Source organism: Silurus aristotelis (genome assembly GCF_946808225.1).
Source record: "Silurus aristotelis genome assembly, chromosome: 11".
NCBI classification, from domain to species: Eukaryota; Metazoa; Chordata; class Actinopteri; order Siluriformes; family Siluridae; genus Silurus; species Silurus aristotelis.
The window spans coordinates 3,140,758-3,160,944 of record NC_139584.1 but is presented as its reverse complement, the minus strand read 5'-3'; the positions used below and the strand labels follow the sequence as shown (position 1 = coordinate 3,160,944).

The window sequence follows — 20,187 nt, the reverse complement described above, 5'->3', positions numbered from 1 at the left end:
TGCGTACAGATGAGTTAGCACCCAGTCCAGGGTGTTTTCCACCTTGTGTCCCGACTCCCCTGGGACAAGCTCAAGGCTGCCCCAAGATGCTGTAGGATAAGTGGTACAAAAGATGGATGGAGATTTTATCTATCTATCTATCTATCTATCTATCTATCTATCTATCTATCTATCTATCTATCTATCTATCTATCTATCTATCTATCTATCTATCCATCCATCCATCCATCCATCCATCCATCTACATCTATATATATATATATATATATATAAATATATATTTACATTAATTTATCATCTTTTTTTAATTTGATTGTATGTAATTAAAGGGACTCATTTTCAGTCTTCACTTCAGTTTCCTTTATGCCATTTTTGTCTGTGAAGAAGTGAAATGAAAGTGATACTAAAATGTTCTGTTTGTTCAAGAAACTGAACAAAGTAAAAAGAAAAAACACATTTATATAATACTATATTACTAAACAACAGCCCTGAGACATGTTCAATAAATAGGATGATAATTCGAATAAAAAGCAAAACCAGTAAATTTTTATTTAATCTATATTTGGCAGCTTTTTTCCCGCATGCTTATTAACATGCAGATTTATTCAAGAATCCCGCTTGCTGATTGGCTGTCACTATACTTACGCGTCACGGCGTGTTTTTTTCCGTGTAGAGCACACAGATTACATTTGACTTTTATTCATGTTTTGTCTAGCGTGCATATCTTTATAATGTTAAGAATTATTTATTTTTAATAATAATTAATAAAAATCACTAATAAATCCGTTAGATTGCATGCGTCTGCACGTGACAGTTTGGTCACGTGCTTTAAAGGGGGAAGTCGGGAGGACTTTCACCTAGAGAACTTCGCCATCACACCAAGGGGGTTTTGGTGAAACTTCTTGGACGTCATGGAGACCAGACCAGCTTTTAAGTAAGATCAGCTCAGGTCCCATTTTTTTCTGGGTAGTAATGTAAGAGGTGCAGATTTTTACAGTAATGTGATGACGATCATTAATTAATTAATTCTTGTTCTTCTTATTGAAAGTAATTATGGAGCCACGGGGGGCTTTAACAACCCAGGATTCACGCCTTCAGCTCCAGGTAAAGATATTTACAATTTCCTGAGATGCATATACTTACCTGCTTTTACTCTCTATAATGTAATAGTGCCTTTTTTTTTTTTTCTTTTTTTTTTTTTTTTGCGCATGTCTGCTTAATAACTTATCCAGACAGTGCGGTCATATGACATTTCTACCTTTACAACACTTGTTCTTGTGTTCCTCGTGATGTGTGTGCGTGATCTTCACCCTTAGTGGTGCAACAATTGCGCGGAAACGAGCTCGCGTCCAGTAAGTCGCACCTCAGCGACCAATAGGAAGAGCGGAAAGTTGTTGCGTCATTATATTTACATTTTATTTCATTTATACAATTGAGCGGTTGTGGGTCTTTTTTTTTCCAAGGGCCCAGGAGTGGCACAGTTAGTGATGATGCTGAGATTTGAACTCACAACCTTCTGATCAGAATGGCAACATCTGAACCACTGAGCTGCTTCTTCTTCCCAAGTTATTTGAACAATAGCACATGAATTAAAAAAAACATGCATTTACTTCCCTTCGCTTGAACTCCGAGGCCCGAACTTGCTCCAGTATGTGCGCAAAGCAAGCTCCTTGAAGATATGATTTACACGGGTTGGCGCGGAAGATCTTCTATAGAGCTCTGACCTCAATTATCATAAATGAACCTGACTTTTTAGCTGAATGAGCTCAAATCTGCATAAGCACACACTCCAACATCTAGTGGAACATCTTCAAAACACACATGACTCATGGGTGTCTACAAACATTCATCTGGTGTTCACATTTTCCAGCTGTTTTTCTGGCGAGATTTTTTTATTTTTTTTTAAAACTAAGTCAAAATTCTGTATATACATCATTCTCGTAACTACGTGCGTTCTCGTCGTTCTCTTGTGCGAATATTAGATTAGATTAGATTAGATTAGATTCAACTTTATTGTCATTACACAAGTACAAGGCAACGAAATTCAGTTTAGGTCAAACCAGAAGTGGAATAGCAGCAATTGCAGGATATACAGTGTTTACATGAGTTATATAAATTAAATGGTATTATAGAAGCAATTTACAGATGTGTATGTACTATAAACATAATATACAGATGTTATTACTATAAACAGAAATTTACAGAAGGCTATGTGCTATAAACATAATATATGGCTATGACTATAAACAGAAATCAGGTGGATATACAGTGAAAGTGTTTTAGTGCAAGATGTGCGTTTTGTCTGTTTTATATAGTGTTTTCGTTTCATTTCGCTATAAATTTAGCACCGTGGGTCCCGAGAAGTGTAGAGACAACACTGGAAAGAAGGTTGTAAAAAGAATAACCATTGAAATAATAAATAAGAGGTAGAAAAGCACGAACGTGGCGTTCGCACGAGATCTTTGTCTGCAATATGGCATGTCTGGTTAAACAGTAAGTACAATCATGGAGAACAAAATATTGATTTGTGTGTTTACAATTTATTACTTTTTATGGTTAAACTTTGTTACAGGTATATTTGTGTGTTGAATTGGGCATGAAACCTTTTTAAAGGCTGAAATAAGCGATCGCTTGTGGTCTGGGAACGGATTCATTGCTTTTATATGAATTCTTATGGAAAAATTAACATGCGAGTACGAGGAACGAGTATCAGGAACGAATTAATCTCCTACACTGGGGTTTCACCAGGCATAATATTATGACATTATTAGCATCAGTGAAGTGACCCAGCTTGGCTAAATAATACCCCCCTAAATAATACAGCTGTCCATGTTGTTAGATTAACTGTAGTATTTTACACATACATTATTACTTGTGTAGGTGTATCACAGCAAGTTTGGTAACTCTGGGTATGAAGGAAAAAGAAATGGAGGGGGGGGGGTTACATTCAGCTTGCCTTCCGTGTTTTTAGTGCCATCTACAGGAAATACGACGGTACTGTCCGCGTGCACGCGAACGGGGGTTGATTTCAGACCGGTGGTTTGAATTAGGCACAACACCTCCTATCACTACTGCAGATCGGACACGGATAAGGAGCTCAGGAGATCACAACAATCGAGTTTTATTGAACATCTGGAGGTAAAACTCGTACATACAACCGTGTATCTCATCTTCCCCTCTATCTCTCTCTCTTTCATTCCGAATCACTGTTCTCGCGATATTATCACAAGATCTTATTTAAAGTTTAGTATTGAAGTGATCTCAGACCCTTTCGTGTTCACACCTCAACCTCATAAGAACTCAGAACCCAGAATTCTTTGCAGCAATGGATTTTGGGAATTCAAAATGGCACAAGGGTTTGCATCCAAAATTTCATTCAATTTCATCACGTGTGCTCATGTACTTCTGTCGTAGTTTTTTTTTTTTTTTAACTTTTACCCGACGTTGTAGTGCTGTTCTGCTGTAGCCGCTTTCCTTCAGTTTTTTGAGAAAACAGAAGAAATACTTTTGTTTTTTATGTGTTGAGGAATAGTTGGCGGTTAATGCCGTCCTCTTTCCAAATATCAATAAGTGCACGGCTTGCTTCATAAGACCACGTGACCTGCCATGTCGAAAAGTTTTGTTTTTCAGCAGTGACGAAACACGGCTGCAGGTATGGCAAGCCTCCAGGGACATTTGGACCCCTCTGGAGGTGGTCTGATTACGGTTCGCGTCTGGGTCCTTTTAAGGCAGACCTGGGCAAACTACGGCCCGCGGGCCACATCCGGCCCTTTGTACGTCTCTGCCAAGCCCGCGTGAGGCCGATCATAAATTACAGGGATGCACCGGAAAATTTTCGGCAGAAACACAATTGTAATGACGCAATAAAAAGGCGCCGCCAGCACACGGTTATCTGGATAAGAGCAACATGTCTGCGATAGCGATTTGCAAAACATGCAATGCTGAAATTTTAAGAGGGGGTGTATCTGCAAAGAGTTTCTCCAAGTCGGGTTTAATTTATCACATGAAATCCAAACATCCCGATTGCCATTCTAAATATGAGAAGAACGCGGTGCGGAAAAGTAAAGTCAATCCGAGCATGCGCACTCCGTCTGTAGAGGACGGAAAGGCAGGAAAGTTTTCCAGTGATGGTGCCAAGGCAAAAGACATAACACAAAAAATGATGGAATTCATTGCCTTAGATCAGTGATCTCCAGTGGCTCGACGGGTTGATCTTCAAAACATTCCCCGTGGATCCCGAAAATAATAATTATAACATATTATTATTAATTACACATTACTTAATTGACGTAATCTTTTTATGATTAATTGATTAATTGATTAATTTGATTTTCTTTCTTAATTGACGTAATCTTAATTGACGTAAGTGTTTCGGTTATGCCCTTGGTTTCCTCATTTTTGTTTTTTGGTTTCGTCCATGAATTTTCATTTCGGTGTATCCCTAAAATATTATCGTTGGTGTGGCCCGCTGACACAATTCAGGTTTCTCATGTGGCCCCTAATTGCCCACCCCTGTTTTAAGGGCTTTGAGATCACTTGGTTTGTTCACATATACACACCCTAAATAAGAATCCAGAGCAATGTGAATTCGTTTTCGATATAAAACATACACACACACTTACCCGGACATGCACGTGCAATAAACACTGCTCCCCTCCCCCCCCCCCCCCCCGCGTTACCATAGCAACGATCCAAACAATGACCGCTCCTAGCCTTCCCCAAACACAGACACACATGATAAACCTCATCTCCGTTACATGATCACGACCACGAGAAGTTGTTTACCGCTTCACAGACTCAAGCAGATCATAACACATGGATGGAAACGGTACTTTAGATAATTCCACTCTCATCTCTTTTATAGCTTTTAGAAATATTTTAACTGTTCTGTTTTAACTAAACTTTACAAAGTATGTTCAGTTTTGACAGCTCCATGCTTTAAAAAAATATTAATATATCAGAAATAGCTTTATTACCAAGTATGTTTACACACACACACACACACACACAATGAATTGGACTTGGCGAAAGAAGATTCCAGTGCAGGAGAAAGTGTGTGTGGGGTTCAAAGTGATTGTTCTTCGCCCTTTTCTCCACTCTGGAGGAGGGAAGATCTTGGAGGTTGGGCAGTGGTTTTTCAGGGGATTACTGTATATACACATTTCCGTCATGATTGTTTCATGACTCCTCTCCATCACTGCAGGTTTCTTGGTAAAAAAAGATAAATAAAAAAGGGTGTAATATTTCGGATTAAATGGGGGGGGGGGGGAGCTCCATAGATATGCAAATTAGGTTGCCAGGTTGTAGTCATGTTTCCGCCTGTGGTGACCTTCAACTCCGAAAAGACGTGGGCGCACAAGCTTGCATTCTTCACTACCGCATGATCCCATTCCTTCACTTCCTTCACTCTGTGAAAAATCACGCTGAGTTAGTTGTTTAGGGTTTAAAACCCTCCTTTTGGAATTTGCCGGTAAGTGTTCAGATTCTGATGCATTGTTGTATTTATGCGTTTAATTGTTTCTGTGAAGTGAGGGGGGTGTGTGTGTGTGTGTGTGTGTGTGTGTGTGTGTGTGTGTGAGTGTGAGTGAGTGAGTGAAACATTAAATACCTTCCACTCCTAGTTTCCACTCCTATTGCATCCAATGGCATGTCAAATATAATGTTTTGGTGTTGAATTTTGTATTTTTCATGATAATAGTTAAATGTGTATACGTGCTATGCGACACACCCTTCTAGTCTTTCCAAACAGGTTTGGCGAGTTTTTTTTTTCTTTCAGATGCTTTGTTGATTTTTTTATTTTTTGCTTTGTTTTTCTTGCAGGCATGTCTGCTCCCTCAGCGCCCCCTACTGGATTTTATGACTCAGTGCCCGGGTATGAGGGGACGTTGGCTGGTGGAGGAGGTAAAAAAAAAAAAAAAAAAAAAAAAAATATTTATGAGGGGAAAAAAAGAATAAATGAGATTCATGTTACTTAAACACATTTACAAATTATGTGGTCATGATAATAAAAAAATACCGTCATACTCTTCGTGCATAGAGGAAATATTCTGTACATGATTTTGTATTATTTTGTATGTCATTTCTCTCTCTCACACACGCACGCGGTAGCTTAGTGGTTATGGCATTCAACTTAGGCTCCGAAGGTCATGAGTTCAAATCCCAGCCACACCAAGCTGCCACTTTTGGGCCCCTGAGCAAGGCCCTTAACCCTATATCTGCTCTGTTGTTTAAATCTGATCATTGTAAGTCACTCTGTATAAGGGGGCATCTTCCAAATGCCATAAATGTAATGATGTTCTCACTCTGATTTTAATCTCCTGCATAACTGAAACATTTAATTGGTCTAAAAAGCGAGGAGCGTTCAAAATATTCCTGTTGGAGATGCATTTTTTTTTATTTAAACTACTATAAAGTATATGAAGTATAACAACCTGTTCTACAATAGAGATGTTAACTACGCACCAGTTGTAAAGCTCCCGATCCACACAGGAACACGTCTTTTTGGCACAGTGACTTTTAAAGGTCTGTGCTCCCTGCGACTGTGCGTGCTGCCTTGTGATTTCTTTCGTTGGCGTGTTACAAAACTTGTGTGGAAACTTTTTTTGATACCACCTTGTTTTTTTTATATTTGATTTTCTGCTTTTCTCTGTCCGTTTCTGGATTTTGCAGGAGGGTTTCTTCCTCCCCCAATGCCCTCAGCGCCCCTGCCTGCACCGGAAAACCTTCCTGCTCAGCCCAACTGGAAGTAAGCGCCTTCTCTTTTCTGTGTTAATTCTTAAATATTTCTTTATAATGACCGCATGCAAGATTTCGAACAAACCTAAAGGATGAAACCTGCTCCGAAAAGTGATGTATAAACATTTTTTACTATTAAATGTGATAAAAACAAGCAGAATTTTATGCGCTTTGAGACGTAATCCTGGCCAATATTCAGATTTTTACACTCGCGTCTGCATCACGTCAGTCACATACCGTATTTTCCGGACTATAAGCCGCTACTTTTTTCCCACGTTTTGAACCCCGCGGCTTCAACAGCGAAGAGGCTAATTTATGAATTTTTCCTGGGTTTTTCCGGGTTTCACAAACTTCAAGCCAAAAAACTGAACCCCATACCATTAGAACAATGAAATTTCCGAACGCAAACGAAAAAACGCACCTCACCCGTGTTCTGAGCTGCACGGCATCGGGAGGAAAACTTCCACCGGTGTTGATTTTTTAAACACGACGATGCCAAAAGATAAACTCCTGAGAGAAATACTTATGAAAGGAAGGAGGAAGACAGTAAACAATGACTTTCTTGGTCGGCTACTGTTTAGATACAAGCCGTTGTAACGTGTTGAGTCTGGGTGAAGGGAGAGCTCGCTAACTCCAGTTACAACACAAATCATATAAGCACAGACAGGTTTCTAAAACTCGTGCTTTTTTATTATTCTTGGCAACAGCGTTACGGGTTAGTCAAAGAAACTTAGAAATGAGCATCAGAAAATATTAAGGACATATTCAAACAAAAAAAATGTGTAATTTTCCAGTGATTTACCCAGTGTTCATTGTCCGTTTTCCAGTATAACCTCCATTTCAGAGGAAGTTGCACGCGAGGCTTTCGCGAGCTACATATCCAGTAAATGCTGTTACAGCTCTGCGCCAGTGAAAGGAGGAGTCATAACCGGCCTGGATCCCTTTAACACCTACAGGGTGAGAGCCAATTATGATTGAAACGAAACGGTTTCTTGCATGTTGATGATGATTTTTAAATTCTCCTGACTTTTGCTTGATTCTCCTGCTGATCCTTGGTCATAGTACCGTTTGGAGACTTTCGCCGAGACGAGATCGACCGAATGGAATCAAGAGCCGTACACAGGTACGGAGCCATCTCAAGTGCTGTCTGCCCTCTTCTGCATACATGAGCTCACACACCCCTGCAATTAGCAAGTGTTCCTCTGATTACCAGGGGAGAGATTATATTTCTCCCACCCAGAGAGCACATCCAACATTGATTTTAATAGCTTCTGGCCATGGACTGCTGCGGCATCGTCAGAAATCTGTGTTTCTGTGTGTTGTGTCCAGGCCAGCATGTGGACGCGTTTACCCAGCCTGCCCCAGCGCCATGGGCCGTCGCAGCCCAACCACCCGCTTTCTTCCAGGACCAAACACAGACCCTCCGAGTGCCATATACATCCTCGGTCAAGGTAGAGGAATCAGAAACTGACTTAAACTTTGTTCCAAAAAAGTACAATTCCTACCACTGTCCAGAACATACCAATGTCCCAAAAGTCCCACAGTCCCAGACTCATCACTGAGACCCACCTCTGTCCCACTCTCATTATTAGCATTTACTCCTGTCCAAAACCAATCACCCAGACCTACCAGTGTCCCAGATTCACTCTCAGACCCACCACTGTCCCATTATAGACTAATGTTTCTGCCCCAGTGTGTGTTTCACATCATGGGAATTAGGATTTAGATTGTTTATCTAATGCAGTTGCACTGTTTGTACACCTGATGTCGCTATAACGCAATGAGTGACCTGGTGAACCGCTAGTATATTTAGTTTTTACGATATTAAACCTCATGTAACTCTAATCCTAAAATAAAAATGTGTTTGGAATCATGACCGTAAGTGTATTATTTCGTGTTAATATAATATAGCACTCTTCCCAACTCTTTATTAGAGACCTACCACCGTCCCATACTCATTACTGAGACCTACAACTGTCCCAAACTCAACACACATCATCGAGTATCGTCAATTAAATTGTGACTGTGAGTGTATTATCTCCTAATCAGAGCCTTACCATTGACAATCTGAGAATCCAATTAAATTCAATCATTTAGGCAGTTTTGTGAATCGAACCGTAACTTGAGTGTATTGTTACACCCCTATTTAATCTTGTCCCAAACTCTTGACTGACACTACACAAAGTTTTCTGTCCAGAAAGGTTTTCAAGATGCTTTGCCAAGAATTTTATGCATTGCAATTTATCCCATCACCAGTTGGCCTGATGGTTATAAAATAAAGATGGTGTGTATCATTTACTAAGAGTTTTATACTTTTTTGATTCTCCATAGCCATGTCATGCCTGTATGGGCATGGGGATGAAGCCGTGCAAGGATTGTGCAGGCTCTGGGAATGTGAGTCACCTTGCAAAAGTTTCTTCCGTATGCATTACTCTATATTTTCTCTCCACTGACGCTGTAAATGACGTGGTTTTAAATGTATTTGTACAGAAAGTCTGCTGGGTGTGTAACGGTTCCGGGTTTCGCCATGGAAATGAGCGCTGCTCGCACTGTAACGGCTGCGGGAGAGAAAAGTAAGTTCTGTAACTATTATGTACACGCTTCAATCGGACCCGATACCGTCCCGCGCGCGTCACTCGGACCCGATACCGTCCCGCGCGCGTCACTCGGACCCGATACCGTCCCGCGCGCGTCACTCGGACCCGATACCGTCCCGCGCGCGTCACTCGGACCCGATACCGTCCCGCGCGCGTCACTCGGACCCGATACCGTCCCGCGCGCGTCACTCGGACCCGATACCGTCCCGCGCGCGTCACTCGGACCCCATACCGTCCCGCGCGCGTCACTCGGACCCCATACCGTCCCGCGCGCGTCACTCGGACCCCATACCGTCCCGCGCGCGTCACTCGGACCCCATACCGTCCCGCGCGCGTCACTCGGACCCCATACCGTCCCGCGCGCGTCACTCGGACCCCATACCGTCCCGCGCGCGTCACTCGGACCCCATACCGTCCCGCGCGCGTCACTCGGACCCCATACCGTCCCGCGCGCGTCACTCGGACCCCATACCGTCCCGCGCGCGTCACTCGGACCCCATACCGTCCCGCGCGCGTCACTCGGACCCCATACCGTCCCGCGCGCGTCACTCGGACCCCATACCGTCCCGCGCGCGTCACTCGGACCCCATACCGTCCCGCGCGCGTCACTCGGACCCCATACCGTCCCGCGCGCGTCACTCGGACCCCATACCGTCCCGCGCGCGTCACTCGGACCCCATACCGTCCCGCGCGCGTCACTCGGACCCCATACCGTCCCGCGCGCGTCACTCGGACCCCATACCGTCCCGCGCGCGTCACTCGGACCCCATACCGTCCCGCGCGCGTCACTCGGACCCCATACCGTCCCGCGCGCGTCACTCGGACCCCATACCGTCCCGCGCGCGTCACTCGGACCCCATACCGTCCCGCGCGCGTCACTCGGACCCCATACCGTCCCGCGCGCGTCACTCGGACCCCATACCGTCCCGCGCGCGTCACTCGGACCCCATACCGTCCCGCGCGCGTCACTCGGACCCCATACCGTCCCGCGCGCGTCACTCGGACCCCATACCGTCCCGCGCGCGTCACTCGGACCCCATACCGTCCCGCGCGCGTCACTCGGACCCCATACCGTCCCGCGCGCGTCACTCGGACCCCATACCGTCCCGCGCGCGTCACTCGGACCCCATACCGTCCCGCGCGCGTCACTCGGACCCCATACCGTCCCGCGCGCGTCACTCGGACCCCATACCGTCCCGCGCGCGTCACTCGGACCCCATACCGTCCCGCGCGCGTCACTCGGACCCCATACCGTCCCGCGCGCGTCACTCGGACCCCATACCGTCCCGCGCGCGTCACTCGGACCCCATACCGTCCCGCGCGCGTCACTCGGACCCCATACCGTCCCGCGCGCGTCACTCAGATCTACTAATGGTCTTTTGTTTTATCTGTTCTGTGTGTGTGTGTGTGTGTGTGTGTGTGTGTGTGTGTGTGTGTGTGTGTGTGTGCGCGCACACAGCTGTACCTGGTGCCATGGACGAGGCTCCCGTGATTGTGACATATGTCAAGGGAAGAGACAGCTCCTCGTCTTCATCACACTCAAGATCCAGTGGTGAGATCTCCAGCATTCTTCTTTATTTTAATAGACTAGATGTGCATTTCTAAATAGAGCAGGTGAGATGGTGATTTGGGGTTTTCAGGAAATCGTCAGCACATCAGAATCTACTTTAATTTAACTTTACATTGCCAGAAAGAAAAAAAATAATTTGATATTTTCTAAATAATAATTGTTATATAGAAGTTGTTGAATCTGTTTAGAGAATTAGTTTTGTACAATGATCAAATAATGTCAAATCTAATTTTTTTTTAATAATTTGACTTTTGTTTTGAAACATTTTGTAGAACATGATTATAAATCCATGACGTCTGATGAAATAATTTTCCTTCATTTTTTCTTTAAAAAAAAAACATCAGTAAGATCAACCTCTGTCCCAAACTCAACCTTCAGACCTTTTTCTGTCCAAAACTCAAACCTGCAAGACTTTTCCAGTTTTTCATTTTCCAAAAATTACTAAAGTTCTGGGAATGATTTTGCGAACCATTTATGGTATTTGACAGACGCACAAATCCAGAGCGACTTCCAATTAACTCATTTACAACAGAGCAGTATCAGAAGTCCAGCATCTTACACCACTTCCCAGACTATTTCTCAGTAATCTCTTTTCTAGCAGCAGTTCCACACGACGTTTACAATGACGACCGAAGTGTGAGCTCTGACTATGTTTTGCTCTTTTCCAGGACTACTTATAAAACCGATTATGTGGTCGAGCAGATGAGCGGTCTGAAATCGGAGAATCTCAGTAAGGTCTCGGGGAGGGTGATGTTCAAGGACTCCCAGTACATGGTAATAAAAAAAATCAAGACACACACACACATGCGATTAAAAAAATGCCTATTTCAGTTTTTCTCGGTTGCTTTGGTTACTGGTTCAACCGCCACATCGTTTAATCCCATGAGCTCATCATAAAAACGTTTCTTGTCGCTTTGATCCAATTGCAAATGCTTTTGTGGATTCATCAGTGGCAGGCGGTCAGAAACTGACCTACATTTACAACCTAAATTCTAATATTTGTTTCATTAAATTGTATTTATTTATTCCCATCAGTTTATTCTCTTCATTTCGTAGAGTTTCTCTCGGCTGCACTGCTTCCAGTACGTGTATGTAGATGTTAGATTTTTTGTCCAATCAGATTTCAGCCTCTATGTGCTGCATGTCAATCTAATCTGCCCAGAGCCTTTCACAATCGGTACTGCTGGACTTTTTACCATCGTCTCCTTGAGAAATAGCTCTGTTTCTTTAACCAATCAGATTTTAGATTCTCCTCACAGTACAGCTCGCTGGCCCAGAATAGCGTCAGCATTTTTCCGTCCTCTGATTGGTTGGTCAGAGTGAAACTGTTACAGCCGAGTTCGACTGGTAAAACACGTGTGTAGCTCTGCACACATTAATACATCAGAGTTAGACTTTTTCACGCCTACGGAGGAAGAGAAATTGATTTGGCCTCGGACATACTTAAAAGTACATTTTGAAGAAAATCTAGACATCGTCAGGAGGTCGGCCAACCCTGAAGCTAGCTAGCGTGTCTCAGCCTGGGAAAGGGTTTGTTCTCCACTTCCAGACCAGTGAATACGAGCGGTACCACTGGATTACAGCCTCTGAGGGGCGCTGCACATTATGAGTCTGAATCTCTGGTGAGTAGGTTGTATTTTATTAAAATATTTTATGTTTTTGTCATGTTATTAGACAAATATTGATTCCGAACTGCTCCAGATGTTGTAGGTGCACAGATGTGGTTGTAGTGTAGAGGTTTGGAGTCTTAACTGGGTTTTTTACTTTAGTAAAATGGTTTTCACCTCCATATGTGAAATTCCTCTCTGTAATGCCACGTGTTATATTGTGTTGATGGTTTCTATAACCGTGACGTGATAGTGGTGGTATTAAGATGTGGATTAAGTCTGGTACGTCTCCACTGAAGGCCCAGGTACCAAATGCACGGCCCGACACTGAGATTTATTTACTCGATTGTGTATGAGTGTCTGCTGTTTCCTACAGTATCAGTCGTTTATGTTCATGTTGATCAAAACTGATTTCACCTGAAACTTTTAACCCCCCAAAAAAGTCATTGAATACAAAATGGTTAAATCAGTCGTCAGAATCTCATTTACATTTCTATGAAATTTTTTATTTGTAAATGTGTTGAATTGATGAATTGTGCAGATGAATCTTGAATGTCACTATCGAAGGCGAGTGAACGGAATCAGATCAATCGATAATCGACCAGTTTCAAGATTCACAGGTCAAAGGTGAATCTTGTGACGCTTTAATTGGAAAATGAATACAGACGAAGCAAAATTCATAGATACCTACCAGAAGAAATTTGTGCATTTTGAGTCGCTGTGATTCAAACCATAGTTTATATCAAGAAACACTGAAACTGTGCAGCATCATACTGAGAACACGACGAAACTTTTCGATGATTGTGTTTGTGAACAATGACGAAGGGACTTTTCATTCTGATGGGAATGAGATGTTCGTTGACACGAATACTTACTTTTGAGAGATGAACTGAGGATTTTAAGAAAAGTTCAGGCTTTTGCAGGAAATCTAATGTATTGCGCTGTTTGTACAAATTGCCTTGAGAAACGCACTTCCAAATATTAAGGATGATTCGAGAAAACGCTCCAAAGCAACTGAGAAAACAATGTAAAAGTGTAAATGATGTAGAAACTGACTTAGTTGATTTTGTGTGTGTGTGTGTGTGTGTGTGTGTGTGTGTTACAGCTTTACCCAGTGATGGGTTGCCCTGACCCGTCATTGAGCCAAGCGTCTGAGCGTTTAATACGAGAACACCAAAGCAACTATTTCCAGACGTCTCGTGTACTGCAGCAGGTAATGTTCCTACTGATATCATGATAGAATCAGGGAAACTCGAGCATCATCGCCATTCAGTTTTATTCACATACCGCCGTTTGGTCTGATTATGATGATACATTTTTTCCCCCCTGCAGCGTCACACCATCGAGCTGATCCCAGTCACCCGTGTGAACTACGCTTGGAAAGGGAAATCCCACATGTACTACGTGTTTGGAAACGAGAACTCCGTGTACACCGACAGCTACCCGGCTACATGCTGCTGCTCGGTCATGTAATCCTATAGTTCAAAGTTTTTATCGTTCGGAGTTTCACATAAAACCCAACCGTGATCATTTTTATACTGTTGTAATCGTTATCCGTGTTTTTAATATGTAAGTACTAACAAAAAATCTGATTCAGATTTTATATATATATATATACAAACACACAAAACCTTAATTCCAAAAAAAGGTGTAAAAATGTAAATAAAAACAATGCAAATCTCATGAACTAATATTTTTTTCACAATGGAACAAAACAAATGTTGGAACTGAGGGAATTAAACATTTTAAGGAAAAAATACGGTTATTTTGAATTTGGCTGCAAAACGTCTAAACGTCTAGACGTGGCGACAAAAGTCTTCACAGGACAAGAGTCTCTCAGAAGTAAAATCGGGCAAAGATTTACTGATCTGTGAAAGATTGTGTGGAACAATTTCAGAATGATGTTCCTCCACAACAAATTGCGAAACGGTTGAAAATGATATTATTTACAGAAAATGATATCTAAAGAATCTGAAGAAGATTTGAGGGATGAGGGTGAAAATCAGCCGTGATCTTCGGGCATGGGCTCATTAACATCTCCAGAGATTATTGTGAGATTCCCAAATCGATGCATTCTGTTTTTATTTACATTTTGCACAGCATCTCTTTATATATATATATATATTACTGTGTATAATTATGCTGTATGGGCAAAATTCTGTGGACAACTAAACATAAAATGATGCTTTTCAAACATCCTCTCCTGGTGCAGTGAGGTGGAGGTCAGAGCTCCATATCATGTCCAATGCTAGAACATCATCCAAAGACGTCCTGTGCAACTGTACGCCTCCAAATTTGTGGTAACAGTTTGGGGAAGAACCACTTATAGCTAGAAAGTTAGGTGTCCCAATACTTTTGTCTATTTAGTGTATTCTTTATTTAAGCTTGGGTTTTATTTAGTGTCCTGAGCTTTCACAAGATTTGAATATAAACCATATAGAGCTCACATTATTGCCATTATTACACACACACACACACACACACACGCACACTACAAACTGCATATTACTGCTTTAAATCCCACTCCTGTATTAAGGCCTGTATAAAGTTATGTACTACTTTGACATTGTATTTAGTAACAGCATATGTGTGATATCATTTGGGACAAAACCCTCCAATCTGTTACTTATGTTTTGTTGTTGTTTTTTTCCCCCAAGATGAAAATCTGATAGTAATGAAAAATCTGCTTTGTTTTGTAATGAGTCTGAAGAAGCTCTGCCATGATTTTTCTGCAGTATCTTGAGCCATCATTGTTTTTCTTTTTCCAGATGATTACTTCTTTCTAAAAAAAACAAACAAAAAAAAAAACAGAATAAACACATTTGTATTATAAAAGCGTTGTCGTTATTTTTAATAAATGCCACCAAATGTAAGATAACTGTGCAAATCCTACAATTTGCTTTTGCAAAAGCTTAGAGTACAGTTGCACTTTTTTGTTAACCAAATGTTCATTTTGTAAGCCGTTCAGTTCATTTCCGACATGAATAAGTGTGATTGCAATTTGCATGCTGTTCATCGCCATGACGACTAACAGCACTAATGCTAGAAAATAGGTCAAAATGATTAAATATCTCTTATATTTAATATACTCCATTTGATGCAGTTCTCAGTCCCAGAAAGGGGCAAGACTTTTATTCAACAAAAGCTGGTTGTCAAAGTTTTTGGATTTTAGCACTTTTTGGTCTGAAAATGCAGCCAGCAATGAGAATGTAATCGGTAACTCTCAAATCTATTTAAATATAGTGGAGTAAAAAGTAAACTATTGACTCATAAATGTACTTGAGTCGAGAGTAAAAGCTGCTAAATGCCACAAATGTAAATGTAAAAGTTGCTTATATCTTTAAGATTCAGTAAAGTAGCCAAAAATTTACTTGAGTGCAGTAATTTACTCAAATACTTTATACTTTCTTTTTCTTCTTCTTTCGGCTGCTCCCAATAGGGGGCGCCACAGCGGAGCATCCGTCTCCATACCCCCCTGTTTTCTACATCTGCCTCTTTCAAACCAACTACCTGCATGTCTTCCCTCACCACATCCATAAACCTCCTCCTTGTTCTTCCTCTTTTCCTCCTTCCTGGTGGCTCCTTCCTCAGCATTCTTCTACTGATATACCCCATGTCCCTCCTCTGCACATGTCCAAACCATATCACTCACACCTCCCTCACCTTGTCTCCAAAACGTCCTAAAATGGACTATTCTGTTTGTTGCATGAGGGAAGCGCTTCCGATCCTTGAAAGCAAACCCAGAGCGAATGAGGAGAAGCTTCATTCCCCTTCACTCCAGTGTGTACCTCCACCTCTCCAGACTCTTCTCAATCTGCTCACTACTCTCACCACAAATCACATCATCCGCAAAAATCTTAGTCCATGGAAAATCCTGTCTGACGTTGTCCGTCAACCTGTCCATAACAACTGCAAATAGGAAAAGGCTCAAAACCGATCTTAGATGCAGTCCAACCTTCACCTTGAACCGGTCTGTCGTTCCTACTGCACACTTCACTGCTGTCACACTGTCCTCATACATGTCCTGCACCACCCTCACATACTTCTCTGACACACCAGACTTCCTCATACAATACCACAACTCCTCTCTCTCCACCCTGTTGTACGCTTTCTCTAAATCCACAAACACACAATGCAGCTCCTTCTGTCCTTCTCTATACTTCTCCATCAACATCCTCAAAGCAAATAATGCATCTGTGGTGCTCTTCCTCAACACAAAACCATACTGTTGCTCACAGATGGTCACCTCTTCTCTCAGCCTGGCTTCCACTACTCTTTCCCATAACTTCATGGTGTGACTGTTCAACTTTATTCCCCTGTAGTTACTGCAGGTCTGCACATCTCCCTTATTCTTAAAGATCACTACCAGCACACTCCTTCTCCATTGCTCAGGCAAAATCCTGTTATACAATCTGGTTAAAAACTCCACTGCATCTGATTTTCCTCATTCATCAGCTGCTCAAAATACTCCCTCCATCTTCTCAACACACTCTCCTCACTAGTCAACACATTTCCATCTCCATCCTTTATTGCTCTAACTTGCAGCACATCCTTCCCAGCTCGGTCCCTCTGCCTGGCCAATCGCTACAAATCCTTTTCTCCTTCCTTAGTGTCCAACTTCTCATACAGCTCCTCATATGAATTTTCACTGGCTTTTGCCACATCCCTCTTCACCTGCTTCTGCATCTCCTTGTACTCCTACCTACTTTTCTCATCACTCTGTCAATCCCAATTGTTTTGCCGATCTCTTTCCCCTTATGCTCTCCTGCACTTCCTCATTCCACCCCTACGTCCCACATACATGCCTATTAACGTTTGCCCCAATCACCAATCTTTCATTCTTAGGTTCACTCTCCACCACTTCATTTCACTCACTCCAGAATTTTTTCTTCTCCTCGATCTCACAACCCACTTGTGGAGCATAAACACTGATGACATTTATCATCACTCCTTCAAATTCCAGCTTCACGTTCATCACCCTATCAAAAACTCTCTTCATTTTCACTACACTTTTACTGTTCTCTTCCTTCAGGATCACCCCTACACCATTTCTATTTCCATCCACACCATTAAAGAACAGTTTCAAACACCTCCAATGTTCCTGGTCTTACTCCATTTCCACTTGGTGTCCTGAACACACAGCATATCTACCTTTCTCTTCTCCATCATATCAGATCCCTCTCTCCCTTTACCAGTCATAGTACCAACATTTAAAGTACCAACCCGAACCTCCACTCTTCTCCCCTTCTCCTTTTCCTGTCATCTCTGTAGACGTCTTCCTCCTCTCCTTCTCCTCCTTCGGCCAACAGTAGCCCAATTTATACCGGTATCCTGTTGGCTACAATACCTGTGGCGGTTGTTGGTAACCCGGGCCTCGACCGATCCGGTATGAAATTCAGGTTTGTGATCCGCATATTTGATTTGACACATGTTTTACGCTGGACGTCCTTCATAACAGTGGGTGGCGCTCTCACCGCTGTGGCCCGGGTTCGATCCCCGTTCAGGGAACCAACCCCAGCCACTCTTAATGCCGGTCCCAAGCCCGGATAAATGGGGAGGGTTACGTTAGGAAGGGCATCCAGCGTAAAAACGTGCCAAATCAAACATGCGGAGGATCCGCTGTGGCGCCCCCTAATGAAAGAAGCCGAAAGAAAGTCACAACCCTCCCCATTTATCCGGGCTTGGGACCGGCACTAAGAGTGCACTGGCTTGTGTAACACTAATGGCTGGGTTTACTGAAATACTTTACACCACTGGTAAATATAAGTATAATTGAAAGAATTGTGAAGGTGTAATAAGTGCTATTAGTGTCTGTAGCTTTCTTTTGGATCACAACTTGCATGTAAAACGAGGTAATAATGTTAATAAGAAAAGAAAAGTAGAGATGCTGAGAGACCAGTCCAGGGTCTCTACCATGAAGAGAGAGGATTAATTTTTTCACAATAAACATGTTAAATATGTACAATTCATGTCAGTTACCTACATCTCACAAATGAAGGTACTGATGTTGACACTCTTTCCATTCTTTCACATTCATCCGTTCACATCTTACATCTCTCTTTCTTGTTCTCCCTCCGAGTTCCACATTAAAAGCCCACGTTTACCTTCATCACCGTTTCTGTGTCCTGCACACGTTCTGCGTCTCGCTTCTCATAGGAGTGCTTGCTCATCGCTCTTTATTCGGCATACAGGCTCCTCCTCTGTTTCCTTTCTTCCCCTCCTCTGCCTCGCTCTTGTTCACTCTCTCCCCCTCCCTCCATCTGGATCCCTCCATCTGTGGTCTGGCGCTCAGTGGCAGCAAATCTCTCTTTCGGAAGGGGCAGCTTCATTCTCTTCTGCAGGATGTCGGGCCCTCGTACCAGCTCCATACTGCTCCTGTTCTGCGTGGCTTTCCTCCAAAGTCCATTGCTGGAGTCCAAGGTAAAACAAACAAACAAACAAACACTACACACTTATTAATGATGGTAAGCACACAGGTCCTGGATGTCTTTTGACTTTGCGATGGGCTGTTTTGCAAAGTCAATAGGGAATTTACTTTACATCTCTAATTGATTTCCTATACAATGTACTTTATTAAATACACTACATAATTCTGTTCCAAATATCTTCAATTCATTCATATCACTGTATGAATGTACTATTTTTTCATTTCATTATACAGTAATGTGCAGTGATTCAGGTAGAACCTTAAATGTGCATGATGGAAATGTGATCCAAAAAAATGCCCCTCGGAGCATCCAATCCGACCGTATGACCATCTGGTCGATGCCGTTAATTTGTGCTGGGCGGATATTTGACTTTGCGAGGTGAAGTAAACGCACCCATGTTTATCACCAGGCAACGCAGCCGTGTCGACTCATAAAGTCTGGAAAGATCTGGGAGGTAAAGAAAGCTGTGCTCGGTTACAGAGGCACGTGATCCTAAAATTAACATCTATTACATGGAAGGGATAAATATTAAGCCCCAGGGGTGTTAATGATTAACCGGGTCTTGTTTTTCCTACTAAAACGCTGGTGTTGGTTATATTATGAACGAGGGAATAGCAAACATAATTTCGGTTTCGGTAAAAACAGAAAGATAAGAGTGTTGATTTATGCTGCTCGGTTCCATAGTGAGAACAGACAGCAGTGTAATTAAGGGTTATTGATGTCTTATAAGCATATAGATACATGTCAGGTGACTGGAAACAACAGAAAGACTGGTTTCGATGAGATTTATGCTCCATATTGTCTTTAAAATAAAAAAAAAAAAACCTAGGTCAAATATAATACAAGATTCAATGGAATATAATAGTCATTTTTTTCTTGACATTGAATGACGATGCAACATACGGTATGCGCATCATGTTGAAGCGAGGTGCTGTGTACTGTACATTTCTCTCTGTCTACTGAACGATTGAATCTGCATTAGGATACAAATATTTATTTCCTTTTTCTAATCGAATGTACAGAACATTGACATTGTTATAATAATCAATGCACGATTGTTCGACGTGTAATATGATGCAGATCTCGATGTTCGAGGGCTTCGGTTGATGTTCACACTTGAAGGCAGAATGTAAAGAATGTTGTAGGTGAGCGTTTCAGAAGCCAATGATCTTCTGGGATCTTCTGGAACCACAGAATGGTGCAAAAAAAAACGAAAAGCATTCAGCTACTGTAGGAGCAGTTCTCCAAGT

General features: G+C 42.4%; 2 protein-coding genes and 1 long non-coding RNA gene across 3 annotated transcripts in view; 2 read left to right on the top strand and 1 right to left on the bottom strand.

Moving 5' to 3' along the window:
- Nucleotides 1-652: 652 nt before the first annotated feature.
- Nucleotides 653-14,705, top strand: ssuh2rs1 (ssu-2 homolog, related sequence 1). The gene is made up of 13 exons (XM_083555043.1): nucleotides 653-934; nucleotides 1,049-1,104; nucleotides 5,821-5,901; nucleotides 6,670-6,745; nucleotides 7,563-7,692; nucleotides 7,798-7,858; nucleotides 8,065-8,186; nucleotides 9,067-9,129; nucleotides 9,226-9,308; nucleotides 10,792-10,884; nucleotides 11,571-11,676; nucleotides 13,615-13,722; nucleotides 13,842-14,705. The coding sequence occupies exons 1-13, from the start codon at nucleotides 912-914 to the stop codon at nucleotides 13,980-13,982; spliced, it is 1,143 nt and encodes a 380-aa protein (XP_083411169.1). The 5' UTR covers nucleotides 653-911; the 3' UTR covers nucleotides 13,983-14,705.
- LOC310733681 lies at nucleotides 14,099-15,344 on the bottom strand. The gene is made up of 2 exons (XR_014535847.1): nucleotides 14,863-15,344; nucleotides 14,099-14,796 (listed from the first exon to the last, which is right to left on the bottom strand). It is a non-coding gene; the product is annotated as an uncharacterized lncRNA (long non-coding RNA).
- Nucleotides 15,345-18,769: 3,425 nt separating this feature from the next.
- pcsk1nl (proprotein convertase subtilisin/kexin type 1 inhibitor, like) overlaps nucleotides 18,770-20,187 on the top strand; it is a 12,273-nt gene continuing 10,855 nt past the window's right edge. Inside the window, exon 1 of the mRNA XM_083555056.1 lies at nucleotides 18,770-18,929. Coding sequence (XP_083411182.1) covers nucleotides 18,852-18,929 — 78 coding nt within the window. The 5' untranslated portion in view covers nucleotides 18,770-18,851. The remainder of the gene's footprint in view (nucleotides 18,930-20,187) is intronic.